Source organism: Gymnoscopelus microlampas (genome assembly GCF_963454915.1).
Source record: "Gymnoscopelus microlampas genome assembly, chromosome: 7".
Lineage (NCBI taxonomy): Eukaryota > Metazoa > Chordata > Actinopteri > Myctophiformes > Myctophidae > Gymnoscopelus > Gymnoscopelus microlampas.
In genome coordinates this window covers 21270057-21287296 of record NC_139944.1, presented here as the reverse complement: position 1 = coordinate 21287296, position 17240 = coordinate 21270057, and the positions used below count along the sequence as shown (strand labels likewise).

Genomic DNA, 17240 nt, shown 5'->3' with positions numbered 1-17240 from the left:
TTCATTAACACGATTGACTTTCAGAGAAAAATTAAATGGGTGGTTTACAGCTGATATGTTAACAGTTAGGCCACAGGTGCATGTCACAGAGAGATCAATACTGTACAAAACATGAAGAGAAAGCTCAATAGATTACATGAACATGATTAATAAGAATCACCCTACCCCTAGATGTTTGCATGAACAAGCATGGTCCTAATCATCTTCTATCAAAGATAAAGAAAAACTTCCCTCACAGGTGTCAGTAATGATACTAATGCAGGTTGTGTTCCATTTAGGTCAAAAACAGTCAGTGTGCTGCTATTGTGCATGTTGTCACTGGATAGATCCTGTTACACTAAATAGAACAGAGCCTTAATTAGTATCATTGGTAGCACAAAGTTTGCCCTCAACTAGTGTCCTCTACCACCAATGGCCACCATGTACAGTAAAATGGTCAAATCAAAGAACAATATTAATTGCCACAATGTGCTGTGGTAGCCTCAATAACTCCTTCCTACTGTATACTGTATAAATCCAGCTAGCATGGACGCATTATACTCTGTCGAGCTCAATACTGTTGCTGGCATTATTACTTTGCTGGTGCATTGCCAAGTCAATCCCTTCAATCAAGGAATTTGGATCACCCACAACCTCACTCCAAGGCAACGTTGGAACATCAAGCACAGGGCCTGTGATTAGTTATTTTTTAACCACTTAAATGTTGACCTTCTCCCCCTCTACACCAAATGGCTTTGCCGTAAATAGCCGATCTACAAGCATTGACGCATTGTGAGCTTGTAGATCTGCCATTTTTGACGAATGTTTACATATGACACTTTTTGTGTCATGGAAACAGGATCAAAAGCTAAACTGCTGTCACTGAGAGGTTCTCAAAAGCATGAGAATTACTGTATAGGCCTACTGATGCCACCAAAGTCTTTAGTCTGAATGCTATTGTGAGGACATGTGAGAATAATTGACTGGGTTTTGAGTAATCCAGTGATAGTCCACAATACAGATTACAAAACTGTACAACAGTCATGTAAGTCATGTAGGTATTGTCATTGTGATATCGTTGCTATCGGGCTCTCATCTCCATACTTTAACTTTTTATGTTTTTTCGTGAATTAACGCCCTACTTCGTCGTACTACTACAGTGTCACACAAAAGTAGCAAAAATAGCAGATCTACAAGGTCAAAACACGTCGCGTCTCCACCCGATGTAAAGACGTGTCACATCATGATCATCCTGGTCATAATGACCTAATCAACAGCAGGTTATTAGCCGCCACCAGCTGATAGCAGAACATTTGAGATTCTCTGCCCATATGTATATCAGGTTCAATTCTATAAATACAGCTTTATTTGAACGCAATTAAATCCAAGCATGTAGAACTGTCTCTGGCTTGTGGCTCCTTGTCAACCCAAAAACTACCAACAATGTCTTAAGACGCACATTAGCTACTCACCATTAATCCAATTATAGAATGGCCAGTTTATTAAACAAAGGAAAAAGATGAAGAAAAAGGAACAATGTCCACCATCTCAGTGAAACAAACTCACAGTTCATTACCACTATTGGCTTTAATGACTTCCATAAGTGCATGTCAGAGAAAGAATAATATTGTAGATATATGAGGAGAGCTCAACAGACTACATGAAAGACTGCAAAGTCTTCACAACATATTCATGATGAATAAAGCCAACCTACCCCTGGATGTTTCTTTGCATGATTAAGCATGGTCCTAATCATCTTTGCTATAATTGATAATATCCCAGACTTCCAAACACAAGCAAAAAAGACAACTATTGAATTAAAATCTCAAACAAAAACTGAATCTGAAAAAAAGAAAAGAGAGAAAGACAAAAATGAAAGCTACGGTTTGATTGCAGATCTCTGTATGCAGATTTATGTAAACAGGCACATTTGTTTGTCAAAGTGAAAATTGCCTAGTGCAAGGAGACCTGTTGCCAAAGCCATCCCTCCCTCTGTCCCTCGACACCCCCCCCCCCCCCCCCATTCACACATACAGAGAGAGCAAGAGAGAGGGAGAGAGAGACAGAGCGAGAGGGGGAGAGAGAGAGAGAGAGACAGACAGACAGACAGACAGACAGACAGACAGACAGACAGACAGACAGACAGACAGACAGACAGACAGACAGACAGAGAGAGAGAGAGAGAGAGAGAGAGAGAGAGAGAGAGAGAGAGAGAGAGAGAGAGAGAGAGAGAGAGAGAGAGAGAGAGAGAGAGAGAGAGAGAGAGACAGAGACTGAGAAAGAGAGACAGAAAGACAGAGTCTGAGACAGAGAGAAAGTGACAAAGACACAGAGAGAGAGAGAGAGAGAGAGAGAGAGAGAGAGAGAGAGAGAGAGGGGGAGAGAAATAGAGACAGACAGACAGACAGAGGGGTGTGGGTTGGAGGGGGGAAGAGACTGAGAGAGTCCAAACCCTAATAGCGACATCTGCTGAGGACAGTGTGGAGGACATGCCCTGGGCCTGTACATGTATGTACAGTATCTGAACGTACGTACAGTAGATGCTGCTATGTGAAAGTATACAGTACCACTATCCACCGCATCCAGTGTGAGTACACTGGATGCGTAGGCTACTCTATTCAACAAGTGCAATAATTCATGCATTTATTCAGTGCATTGTGGAATGCATATTATGCTACTACCTTTAAAAACTTACAGTATAAAACCCATTGTGCTACAGTATAACAAACTTGCTGACAAGCCTCCCTTTCCACTGACATCCATCACTTTAAAACGGCGGTCTTTAGAAGTTTACCCAGTGCTCAATCAAACAGTGCTGCTCTTGCAGAGCACCTCGTTATGTGTGTGCCAGAGTGGGGGGGGGGGGGGGGGGGGGGGGGGGGGGGGGGTTTGGGGGGGTTGGGGGGGGAGCCACCAGCAACATTTCCCTAGGGGTGAGACCTTTGTCCCAGGGAAGATAATGGCAATTGATTGCCAAGTAATGCAGCGCCTGCAGACCTTTCAAGTTCCTTAACAGCACTTTGAGACCTAATGTAATTAACAGCAAAATGCAATGCGGGGCAAAATGCACAGGCAATTAAAAGCACTCTGTTTAAGATACCCACTGCGATCCTCCTCGTCCTCGCCGTTAATCACTTTTAAAGAGGATGACACTTTGCGGTTGCATTTCGTAAAACCACCACTTTGTTCACATTACTGTAGCTTTCATGTTCAAACTTCAGCAGCAAAGATCTCCCTATGCAAGCGATTCCAAAGCTGTGGACAGGGGCACACTGTTGGGCCATGAGGATATTGCAAGTGGGCCCCCAAATAATTGGCTGCGAACACTTTCACGATTTTCAAGTGAGTCCTGATCCAGAAATGGTTGAGAACCTCTGTACTATGCAGTAGAGTAGCATGAATACAGGCTGGTGTACGGGTGCAACAGTTAATCGAACTAATCGACGTATTGTAAAATCGATAATTCAATAAAATAATTGGTTAATAATCAATAATAATAATTATGGTGTGTTATTATAGCCGAAAATTCAAAAAATAAAAATGTTTACAAGTTCATAACGCATGACATCGTGATGCTTTGTGAGCTTGTAGATCAGCTATTTATGCCCCTGTCATTATTTTTTATGGCCTGTGTGGATTTCCCTATAGGGTTGATTGTTTTATCCCTGCTTGTGGTCAGAGTGAATTAAATGATCTTTTGGGAAAGATTGTCTGATATGTTTGATATTCATGTTTCACTGCATGTCTGATATAATATCACAATGAAACAATTCAATTAACAAATTATGTTTACCATATTAACACTGGCACCCCTATTTCTAGTAACATTTGTCAAGATTAGTCTAGATTTGTCAGAAAATTCTTTTCTTTTTTGTTCAAATATAGAAATAGCAAATATATAAGATCTCACAACACATCTCAGCTGTTTTCAATGTCTGTCGTACGAGGTAGTACTGTATATAGGACTCAACCACTTGAACCCCAGCATCCCTATTCTGGGTGTAACATTAGCCAAAATCTGCAATTTTTGGCAAGGAGGTTTGGTGTAGATGGAAAACAGAGGTCCAAGTCGTAACTCAGGTCTGATTCAGTAATAATAAAGGGTTCAAGTGGTTAAGTGGTTAAAAAAATCCCCACCCTTTTTTCTTTTCTTTTTTTCAAATGGCATCCTGAATACATTATTCACAGAGTCAGCTTGAGGGATAAATATTTTTCTGTCATAATATATATAGAGGACAACAAATCCCTCGGGAGCAGGAACTGGTTTTGTTAATTCATGCATTCTGCATTCATTCCTACTTTCCTGGTTGAGTTTGAAACTAAAGGAGAAATGCATGTGCCAATTTCCAATCCAATATATGGTTGCCGTCGGGTGGAAACCTTGTATGTCAAAAACTGTTCCTTTTTATTATTACTTTAAAAACATTTTAAAATAGTAAAAATAGCACATCTACAAGCTCACAATACGTCGCGTTTTGAGCTTGAAGATCTGCTGTTTTCACAACTTTTGTGTGACACTCTTGTTCTTCTAGTGAAGTAGGGCATTCATTTACGGGGAAAAAAAAACGTTTAAACGTTGAAATTTGGAGATACAAGGTTTCTGCCCGTCATTGCAAGTGATTTATGCTGCTGTGACATCATTCCACAATCCACGAGACACCCTGAGATGTTTCAGCTGACATTTGTCAGTAGAGAGAACGCTGTTTCTGTACATACCTGGCGACAAAGTTAATGGCCGTCATTTTTCAGGGGAGCGAGGATAGAGAGATTGATGGAGGAGCATCGGGGAGGGAGAGGTGCTCAACAAAAGAAGATGGGGTGCAACGCATTAAGATGAGAGAGAGGAGAGAGAAAAGTCAATATATCTGTGTGTCACAATATGTGTCACACACACACACACACACACACACACACACACACACACACACACACACGTTTGCTTTACTATACTTGTGAACTGTGAAACGTTTTAGGACAGCATTGAAAATAGCCGAAAAGTATCAGATCTACAGACTGAGAGACACTGAGAGATGCAGTAGATCGGTGTGTGACAGCCTAGTGAATTAGGGAAAACTCCAACCCCAACCACTAAACCTAACCTGTAAATGCCTAATCCTAACCACAACCTGATTCTTATACTAATTGTAAGCCTAAATCAAAAATATTTTTTAATCATTAAACAACGATTTCTTTTGTGAGCACCATGACAATGGTCCTCACAATGTCTATTTCTCGAATTCTACTACTTGTGGGGGCATTTGGCCCTCACAAGTATAGTAATACAAGTACACACGCGCGCCAGTCTCCTCCATTGCTCCCCAGCAGCCCCACTGTTCATAAGGAATGGCAGAGTCCAACATCCAAAGCTGTTTTCCATGCGGTGATGCAGTTAAGAGGAGTGATTCTCCTCTGAAAGAATGTAAAAGGCTGTGTCCCTCTCTCATGTTCTGACCCCCAGACGCTCCAACACAGAAACCTTGTATCTCCAAATATCAACTTTTTATGTTTTGCTTTTGTAAATGAATGCCCTTCTTCATCATGCTACTAGTGTCACACAAAAGCAGCAACAATAGCTACATGGGATCCAGTGGAACACAGGTCTTGGACATACAAGGTTTTCACCCGACAGCAACGACATGCAAACACACGCACGCACGCACGCACACACACCTAATGCTGTGTGTGGACATTCTGTACATCGGGCAAATTATGTCTGTTTCCGATGGAAACTTTCCATCTCCATCTCTCTCTCTCTCTCTCTCATACACAGGCAGATCATGCCAGCTGCACTATATGCACTGTATGACCCCCCCTACCCCCCCCTCTCTCTCTCACACACACACACAAACACACACACACACACACACACACCTATAAATGTTCAAGGAGCCTCTCCCTCTGTCTGTGTGTGTGTGTGTGTGTGTGTGTGTGCGTGTGTGCGTGCGTGCGTGCGTGCGTGCGTGCGTGCGTGCGTGCGTGCGTGCGTGCGTGCGTGCGCGCGCGCGTGCGTGCGCGTGTGCTTGTGCTGACGTTAGAGTCCCCCTGCACAGTGACAAGGTTTGGCCATCATGCCCTGGGAATACAGAAGGCTCATTTAAACCCAGCCAGTCCTCCCTGACAAACAGAGCACTGACCCCTGTCTGTGATCCACCTGGATAACCTGCAAATAATGGATGGCTGTGTTACTGATTTCTCTCCCTGTGATTTTGGTCCATGATAGACCAGGAAGTGGCTGGCACACACATGATGGTCCCCAGACGCACAGTTGTTTGCTGGGTCATGAATATAGACAGCTCCAGCATTCTGTTGTTGCTAGGAGATATGCGATAACACATGTCAACGTCCTGCCAGGGGTTTACTCAACTAGCTAATTTAACCACGTCCAAGATGGCCTCCCTATTTTGCGCATGGCATTAAACTTAGCATACACGTCGCTCGCGACTACCTGAGGGAGCCGGGCCTGTATGGCCTGATGTCATATTCCGATATATTGGCATGCCCCCTTTTTTCCCATATATGCCATATATGGAGCTGACTGATTTGTTTGTGCCTGATGCCATGATGACACATTGAGGTTAGACAACACAAACCATATTCGTCCATAGCTGCATTGGAAACTCCTTATATAGCTGAGTCATAGTGACACGAGGGTGACGACGTGGTCCACCGGCCCGCCCCCTTAAGACAATTTTAAATATAAGATATATTGGGGGCCCACATGCAATATCCTCACGGCCCACCAATGCGAACCGGCCCACAGGTTGAGAATGACTGGTCTAAAACATGCACTGTTTTGTGTGAACACAACTGTTTTGATTCAATATAGTCTCATGGAAGATAATATGTTACTGCCTTCTACACTTCAACTGGCTCCTATTGTTCAATACAAGGAGCTCTTGATCATTTACATGATAAAATGTACCACACTGCATTTTTTACATTTCTAGACTTGTATAACCAAGACTTATATAGAGTGTAAATTAGAGAGGCTGTCATCTGTGGGGAATTATCCGTTTGCAATTGATCTCATTTTCAATTTCAACAGTGAGTGAACTTGCAGTGGATTTGACACTTCTGGTCGTATTGGTATTCATAATTTGTCTGAGCAGAAGGTGGAAACAGGGGTTTGTTCTTAAAGCAGAAGGAAAGCCATGTGTGAATGGAAGCATGAAACATCAACACAATCTGTTTCCAACTTCTCCAAGAGGTATGAATAACACCTCTCTCTCTCACACACGCACACGCACACACACACACACACACACACACACACACACACACACACACACACACACACACACACACACACACACACACACACACACACACACACACACACACACACACACAGGGGACTGGGCGATATGCCAATTCTTGTTTTGTTTTTCGGTTAGAGGTTCAACACTTCGGTTTCGATATATTTTCAGTTAATTGCCCAGCCCTAAAACATGCACACACACGTGCACATACACACGCACAGGTCCAGGTTGCATCATCATGTACTCCTGAGCTTGTTTCTACGGCTTGTATTTCATCCTCGGCACAGAGGTGTGGGCAGCGGTCATGCCTTTGTATGCCCGAACCTTGTCCCACGGGCTCTGCCATGGCTTTGATGCATTTTTCAAAAGGACTCCATGGGCATGAATGCCAAAAAAAAGGAAAACACACACGACTGCGCACACATACAGGAAAACGCACAATATCCTCACCATTTCTCCCAGTGTCACTTCTCCTTTGGTGCGCCTGGATCTTTGTAGCAATAATAGAACTTCTTTTGAGACCCCGATACTGCACCTTGACACCGGCAGATGACAGAACTGTGGCAGAGTTGAAGGGTGTGTTCTGGAACACTTTGAAACAATATCTCTCCTTGCTCTTGCTCTCTCTCTCTCTCTCTCTCTCTCTCTCTCTCTCTCTCTCTCTCTCTCTCTCTCTCTCTCTCTCTCTCTCTCTCTCTCTCTCTCTCTCTCTCTCTCTCTCTCTCTCTCTCTCTCTCTCTCTCTCTCTCTCTCTCCCCCCCTCCCCCCCACTCTCTCTCTCTCTCCCTCTCTCCCTCTGTCTGTCTGTCTGTCTGTCTGTCTCTCTCTCTCTCCCACTGTTGGACCAAATGTTCTCTAGGTTTAAGTTTATCCAGTCTTCCTAGGCAAAAAGAAAATATCCTGAAATATTATTTCAGGAATATAAAATAGTCAGCTGAATGTGTATCTGTCACTAACAAAAAGGCCCTGTACAGTAAGAGACAAATATCTCTCAAGGTTATATACATAATAATCAACCAGGTTTAGTTTTTCCTGCATTCAAAATGTGCATTATTACAGTCAGGTGTACCTCAATGCATATTGGGTTGCTATGTTGTTGGTTTGTAAAATAATTCAATGCCAACCAGGGTTAAGCAGTTTGAGATACTTTGAGAAGGTTTCTGTGTAGTTTATACTATACTGTATGAAGAAGAAGAAGAAGAAGAAGAAGAAGAAGAAGAAGAAGAAGAAGAAGAAGAAGAAGAAGAAGAAGAAGAAGAAGAAGAAGAAGAAGAAGAAGAAGAAGAAGAAGAAGAAGAGAGTAAAGGAAGGAGTAAAAGTAATGCCAAGAGTCCATTTCTCTGCTCTTCCTCACATCACAAACAACACTTCCACTTGCAGTTTATTATCTAGGCTCTAACAAGTGCCGCACCACAGTATGTGTGATTCTTAACACTGCTAATTACTTAACGCTACAAATGCAGCAAAAAACTAAAAAAGCACTTAAAAAAATAGCTATGTCAGCTCCTCCACAAGGGCTGTGCAGAACGATGGATGCTGCGAGCGGCCATAAATTCTAACATAACAGCCTAATATTGCAACGTACTCTATGGGGCAACGTCATATCTGAATATGAGAGAAATAATAGCTTTTCTTCCTTCTGTCTGCGGCCCTTGATGAAAAGCGCACTTTATTGCCACAATCATAATGGAATTATCTCCAGGTGTGACGAGGGGCATGTAATGAAATCATTACTAAGGATTACTTGCTCTTTTTTTGGTGGGCTTATTAAGGGGGGTGGGGGGCGATTGGAGGGTGAGCGAGGGGGGCTGTTCTCTCTCATATCTCTCTCTCTCTCTCTCTCTCCCTCTCTCTCTCTCTCCTGAGTGATTGTGTGTTTGTCAGGGAGGCAGTCATACCATTTGTGTCTGGCATAGAAGCCTGCAGGGAGCCATGAGATCTGATTGGGAATGTGTGGGGCTGCCTGCCCGCCTGCCGCACTGTTGTATTGATGTGTTTGAACATAGGCCTCTCATTTCCATGCCCTCAAAGCCCACATAAAAATGGCTTTTCAATAAACGTTAAACTTTGATGCATAGTTTATCTGCGCGGACTGTAATAATGGTTTCCTCACACACACACACACACACACACACACACACACACACACACTCTCTCTCTCTCTCTCTCTTTTCCCTCTCCCTCCCCCCTCTCTCACACACACACACACACACACACACACACACACACACACACACACACACACACACACACACACACACACACACACACACACACACACACACACACACACACACACACACACACACACACACACACACACACACACACACACACACACACACACACAATCCACTCTTTCAGCTAATGTCATTCCTCTCTCGTCCACACTCCATCCGCCTCACCCATCTCTCTCTCCTCCCTCCTCACATTCCTTTTGTGACAGGGAGCCACCTTAACCACTTTCAACCTGGCATCCCTATTTTGGGCATGTCATTATAGGCATATAAATAGCTGATCTACAAGCCCATATACACGTCACACTGCGATCGTGTAGATCTGCTGTTTTGTTATAGCCCAAGTATTAAAAAAGGGCTTAAGTGGTTAATTAAGCCTAACAGTGATCATGTTACTTTATTCCTCTTAATACAAAAGCAACAGTAAACCTTCCGCCCTGGGGGAGGGTGTGGGGTGTGTGTAACCCATATAGATGTTACGTTTAATGAGCGCCACACAGGCAAATCGCAGTAGTTAGGGCCATCCATAATTCTCTTTGATTGAGTTCTATATTGCAAAATCAATGTGCTCTGGCTCCCCGCTCACTTGTAGTTAATATATATCTAGTGCATGACAAAGGCACTGTGTTTCTTCCCTCATCAACTACCAGCAGCCCCAGGGTGTTTCACACGTCCGAGTGACTCAAAGATCCTTTGAATTATTCATCTTTATTATTATTGTTATTGGCACTGGTGTTTATGTCCGTTTTTGGGAGACAGAGACCGGGGGCCAATTGCATATCTGCTCTCTCTTTATAACAGAAGACCAGTTTATTTAAATCTGAGAGAGAACGAATTTTACATTTTGTACACTCGCAGGGTTAAATGAACTCTCCAAATATTACTTTGTACAACCCTGGGGCAGAATGAAATGACGAAAGAAGCCTTGCAAATATTTAACTACTCATTGATACATTGTTGAAATACCCTAGCCAGGTTTTATTCTTCATATTGTCAGTGGCATGATCCAACACTGCATATATCTATATATATAAATTATATTATACGTATATCGTCGTTGTAGGGTGGAAACCTTGCATGTCCAAAACCGTTACTTTTGAGAAAATGTGAGTAGCAGATCTTCAAGCTCACGCGTATGATGCATTAAATGACGAAAAAACATAAAAAGTTGAAATTTGGAGATACAAAGTTCCTACCTGACAGTGAATATATACTAGAAGTTCGGGCCACAACGCGGCCCTCACATGTATACGTCGCATTTAAACCCCAGCCAATAGGAACACAGAGGGGGCGGAGCAATGGTGGGCCTGTGGCACCCAGGGGTTGCTGTGGCTATTCTGATGGCAGACCCGTGACCAGTGTTGGTGCCAAGTTTGGTGCGGATCGGAGCAACAGTGTGCCTCCCAGGTCCGCATGTTACGCTTGTGACGTCCACCCACCCACCGTCGGTTGACCCGCCACTAGACAATTTTAATATAGGATATTGGTTGGCTCGGTGCTTCTTGACTGGATATCTGAACTACTTGACAGTGGGCACCGCACTCCCTCGAGGCCTTGCCACTGCGTGCGCCGAGTTTGAAGTCGGTCGGTTCCATATATGCATGCACATGACCCTATGTGTGGCTCTGCACAACCGGATCTCTGTATCTGTCAGTCTTTGTCCCTTTTATGCCCATATATGGAGATCACTGATGTCATCAGTATAATATAGTGCTTATGCTCAGCTGACTGGATAGTTTGCGGTTGGTGCCATGACGACACATAGAGGTTAGACAACACACTCCATATTTTGGCGTAGCTGCATTGGGAACTCCATTACGGTTATGGCTGAGTCAGAGTGACGTCAGAGCTACGCCCGCCCACCCCACCGCCGGCCACCCGGCTGACTGGCCCGCAATCCCATTAGCCAATTTTAATATAGTATATACTGTATATATGAACACTGGCAGCAACTGTGTAGGCGTGTATGTGTGGGTGACTCTCATTCAATAGACCGTCTCTGGAGCTGTCGCTGAGCTTGAACGATGCGTACGTTACTGGCTGTCGTCGTGCGGTGATGAATAGCCCCGCGTAACGACACAGGAATAATGCTTAAAACAGAAAATTAATCTAACTCGTGAATAAATGTATTAAACATTTGTTTTGTGCAACGCTCAGCAACCGACTGCACTTAGCTAAGGGAAGGAGGGGAAGGATAGAAAGAGGAAGGGTGTGTGTGTGTGTGTGGGGGGGGGGGGGGGGGGGCTGATGCCTGATGGCTCCGGGCAGGGTGGAGGGTGTGTGGGGGGGGTGTCAGCTGTGGGCAGGCGGCAGTAAGCATAGTGGTACAAAACCCAAGCACTCAGCAGCTCCAGCAGACCTCCATTAGTCTTCATTTTCCACGGGACATGCAACAGGGCCCTCACGTCTGAAGGTACAAACTAAAATTTATTGGGCTGGCCCATTTGCGCTAATTGAAAGAAATTGTCTGTCTGTTTGCTTTCCAGCGGGCTCGCAGGGGAAGGGTGGGTGGGGCGGGGTGTGTGGGTGGGTTGGGGTGGTGGGGCTGGTGGGGGGGGGTGGGGGGGGGGTCGCAGCTGATGATCTGAGGGCCAGGCCGCTAGTAAGCCCTGAGCTACTGCGGCTAGCCCCTGCCCCGGCTTTCCTGTTAATGGTTTGATCCATGAGTGCCCTCCGCTGAGCAGACAAGTCAGCGCTATGGGAATCGTTCCAGGAAGAATCGTTTAAGGAGGGCTATGATTTAAGGAGGGGGGGGTCATTTAAGGAGGATTTATTGGCTGTTTTCAAAATGAAGGGTACTACACAGGCAAGCAGACTTCCTTCAGCATCCGGTGACTCCGTAATGGTGTCGGCTGGTGTTTGTTTGTGTCCGTCATGATTTGAGCCCAATCATGTCCTAGATAGGGTTGGGATCCTTTAGGATTTTAACAATTCCGGTTCCTTAACAATTCCCTCATAACGGTCCGATTCCTCAACGGTTCCTTAACGGAAAGATTTTTTTATGGGGGGGGGGGGGGGGGGGTTCTGGATCGCAAGCCTAGTCCTGGACGGCAAGGCAAGTGCTCATTACCACTCATGCATTCTAACTTAACATCTGGATCTTCAAACACCTGGATAACGTGTGGGAAGTGCCCTCCAAAGTCCAGAATCAGCTATAATTGCTCACTGGGGATATGGGAGCCAACCCAGGGCAAAACCAGGAAAGGCAAGAAGCGCACTACCTACGTAGATGCACTGCGGCGAGACAGCTTAGCTAACAACACTGTAGAGCTCAAGACCCTGATGTTAGATAGGAGAGTGTGGAGGGCAGCGATCCAGGAGTCCCGAGCAGGTGTTGGCTAGACCGCACTCTCGCATCACATCGAATATACAGTATGACATATGGCTTATCATTGCTATGCTCAAATAAGATTTAGATTACTAATTGTACCTTGTACTGCATTGCAATCAGGAAATCACAGGTCATACCTTCATCAGGGGTGTCACAAATGGATGAGCCTGTGATCTGACTCCTTTGGTGACATCCATCTGTCTGTATGCCTCACTGGTCTATAAAATAAGAAAGAAAGAAGCATGTATAGTATAGCAAATGGTGTTAATCTCTATGGATATACAGTATAATGCAATAGTAATACCAGGAGATCTTAGGATGAATGTGATCATGGGAAACCTATAATTTGTAATCTATATAATTGTAGTAATCTATAATTGAATCCTTCTATAAAATTGAGAAAACTATTCCGTCTGTCTTCATCCATTTTTCTGTGTTGGCCAATCAATGAAATTGCACACAAAGATGATTTTTCTTCCTCCATTGTACCTCGTTGAAGCTGTTTATTAACATCTTTGCTAATAAAGGTGGCCATACACTACGAGATAATCGGGCTAAAAAACAACCCTCCCGAGTATCGGGGGGGCGTGTCTACCCCAGCCTAGATCGGGGGCGAATCTCGGGCATAAACATCGTCTAGTGTGAGGGTTGAAAGATCCAATCTGAACCCTACCGAGTTGCTCACAAGACGATCGGGGCCACTCCGATCACGTTCAAAATAGTTTGATATTTCGAGTGAAAACCCCTCCCCTCGGGTGAACCCCCCCCCCCCCCTTTTTTGTCATCATCAAAACCATTTAAACATTTTTTTTATATTTATCTGGATCGCTACTGAACACCTGGCGCGGGTCGGATCGAGAGAAATACGGCCGCTGTTCCAACACCGCAATGACACACACACACACACACACACACACACACACACACACACACACACACACACACACACACACACACACACACACACACACACACACACACACACACACACACACATACACACACACACACACACCACAGTTTATGTAGGATGGACAATCATGTGCAGCTGCGGTGGATCCATGTTTTATATTAAAATACATTATTTTGATAATTATTTTCATTTTAAAATATGGACTGACAGTCCTATAGGCTATTATTATAGCTATATGTCCATAGAGAATATATCCCCACCTGAAAGATGCTTATTAAACTTTATAGTTTGCCTGGTACCATGCCATGCTTCATCTTGCCGCGTCTAAAATTATATTCCTTGGCTTGCAAACAGCCAAAACGTGTGTAGCCGATGAAACACAACGGCTTTGCATTGATGACACCAGGTATAAGAAACTCATGAGCGCACTGGCCAATACAAACTAATAGGCGAGTGCGCTCTGGTCTATGGCTCTGGTGCGCAATTTCCGAACGCACTGCTGCTGTCCAATGTGTCCATATTCATCTTTAAATGCCCTGTTTTCAGCACTGTCTGTCACATATCTTTTATACTCTTTATACTTTTGGATAGTGTCATTTCTCTTGTTAACTAGCAGATTAATGTTTAGCGATCTCAAGCAGTCTGTCTCTCTCCATAAGTAGCAGCTGCAATCCATCCAGTAACGACCAATTTATGCTTCGACGTACAACGGTCAGTGCATGGTGGGAAAAGTACTCAGATATTTTACCTAAGTAAAAGTATCAATACTGCAATATAGAAATACTCCGTTACAAATAAAAGTCCGGAATTCAAAATTTACTTGAGTAAAAGCACAAAAGTATTAGTATCAAAATGTACTTAAAGTACCAAAAGTAAAAGTACTAATGTTTGAAAATAGCAGATCTACAAGCTCACAATGTGTTGCGATGCGATGCATTGTGAGCTTGTAGATCGGCTATTTTCAAATAGCCTATATAGGCCTATAAAATAGGGCTAAAGTGGTTAATGTATGTTTTATAATATAATAATTGATAATAGCAAAGTAACTGGTAACTAAAGTTTTCAAATGATTGTAGTAGGCTACACATTTTTTACCGTTGGGGTGTAGAAGTATAATACAATAGTACTGAAAATTGGCAATACTCCAGTAAAGTAAAAATACCTAAAAATTGTACTTAAGTACAGTACTTGAGTACATGTACTTTATACTTTACACCACTGACAACGGTGTTGCGCCCCGAATATATTCAATCTGCGCTGCAGTGTGAGCTTGTGGATTTGCAAAGCGATCCTGATGAATCATGCTTAATAATGTGACGTTGTAGTCTATATCTGGCATTGGCAGAAGTGGTATATAATGAGAATAAAAGTAAAATCATTCAAATTATTGAATGATTATAATGAGGAGGACGGTAGGCTTTGCTAGCCTACATGGTCAGTCCTGGGGGGGACGCGGGGGGGGGGGGGGGGGGGTGCTTACCCCCATACCGCAAATGTAAACTATCGCTACGGGGTAGTAGTTTAATGTAATAATCCATATTTTTCAATAAAGAGGTGTTTTAATGCCGTCTGTGGCCGATTCTGTCGGAAGTTTCTAATGGGCAGTAGTGACGCGCCCATCTGGTGAAACCCGGAATTACACTCAATGTAAACAGGAAGAAAACGAGGGTGAAAAAATGGCGTTCGGCCACAGACGGCATTAAAACACTTCTTTATTGAAAGATATGGATTATTACATTAAACTACTACCCCGTAGCAAGAGTTAACATTTGGAGCGTGGGAATAAGCATCTCTATTTTCAATTTGTACATGTTTGGAGTGTCTTCGGGGTATAGTACTGAAAGTCCCTGTCTCCATGGGGGGTAAACCCACTCTCGTAGATTGAAAACGTCATAATCATAAATACGTCTACGAGAGTTGTATTCTACAGCTAATGCGATATATAAGACCACAAGTAGCCTACCGCGAATGAGACGCGTTGTGAGCTTGTAGATCTGCTCTGACGCGGTGCACTGTCTGTCTGTCTGTCTGTCTGTCTGTCTGTCTGTCTGTCTGTCTGTCTGTCTGTCTGTCTGTCTGTCTGACTGTCTGCGCGCGCTGCGCTGCTCAGGAGCGCAGCTGGCTGTCGGAGAAAAACACTGAAATGACATATGAAAATGTACGGATTGTAATGTGTAACTTTATTTAATATCAAAATAATATAGGCTACTGATATAATATCTTATATAATTATAATTATTAATAATTCATAATTATTATTTTTTAAATATAATTTTCTATTTATTATTGCTGTTCGGGCAAGCCCGAGAATCTGGATAGAATCTTGTAGTGTGAGACGTCCCCGATTTTTTTAATCGTGTAGTGTGTGCATGTTAAGATAATCTGATAAGAGAATCTTGAAACATTATCTTGTAGTGTGTGATGATACCCGATTTTAAAATCGTTCATATTAAGATTATCTCGTAGTGTATTGCCACCTTAAGTGTGCCGCAAGTATGGGACACACGCTTCCCAGGGTATGGACTAGTAATATTGTTGCTGTCGGGCAAACTCTCATATCTCCATATTTCAACTTGTATAATGTATTTTTCGTAAATGAATGCCCTACTTCGTCATACAAGAGTGTTGCAAAAAAGGAATGAAAATAACCGATCAACAAGCTTGTGATACGAGGCGTTGTGAGCTTGTAGATTGGCTATTTTCACTATATTAAAATGTTTTGGGATTTTTTATAATTAAAAAACGGGTTTGGACATACAAGGGTTCCACCCGACAGCAACGATATCTCATTTATTTATGTCAAATAAAAGGGAAGAAAAGGGGAGGCCTCTGTTCCATTACCATTGTAAAGTTATTCATTAATTTCATTAAATTAAATTATTTGCCCCGGTTGATAATAGACTGGGATGGGAATTACTTTCTCGCCCTCCATTCCTCTTGTTAAATTTGAATAAATCTTAGTGTGGAAGAGTGTTCACAAACCTTATGGCAGAACCATGGAAAATCTGTCCATCTATGGACATTCCTCTAGATTTATACTGTAAGGACCTGTTTGGTAAACAAATGAAATATAACTGTAGTGGCACACTACAAAGGCTGAAAACATTATCGAATGAGAAATTTGAATGCTTGAAAGAGTCGTATCAAGGTGAAATTAATAAAGATTTACTTCAGAATTTACACACAGCCACATTAAACGGTGCAATCATTAACAGACACAGACTGGTTGTTTTGTTCAAATTTGCATTCATGGCCCGGATGGCTGGCGTAGCGTTCCGGGCACCTAGGCTGCTATTGACCTTGACCTATTGACCTATATCCTGACAGTCTACTGTATTCTATCTATACAAAGGCAGAAAAAGTCCCCCCCCAAAAAAATCAGCTATCAGAACCTTGAGCCCTGTCTGTTTCACTGATGTTTGAAATGTTCAAGCGCTTGAAAGCGTGTTGTGTTGTGTTCAGTTCAGATGGATGGACTGAAATGGGTTGTGCTGCAGCTCCAAGCTGGTCCAGTTTTGGAG

At 43.2% G+C, this 17240-nt stretch overlaps 1 protein-coding gene across 1 annotated transcript in view; it reads right to left on the bottom strand.

Moving 5' to 3' along the window:
• LOC311048320 (cytochrome c oxidase subunit NDUFA4) overlaps positions 1-16994 on the bottom strand; it is a 23543-nt gene extending 6549 nt beyond the window's left edge. The window contains exons 1-2 of the mRNA XM_084061546.1: positions 16702-16994; positions 12944-13024 (exon numbers count right to left, since the gene is read on the bottom strand). Coding sequence (XP_083917672.1) covers positions 12944-13003 — 60 coding nt within the window. The 5' untranslated portion in view covers positions 13004-13024; positions 16702-16994. The remainder of the gene's footprint in view (positions 1-12943; positions 13025-16701) is intronic.
• Between the last annotated feature and the right edge of the window lie 246 nt (positions 16995-17240).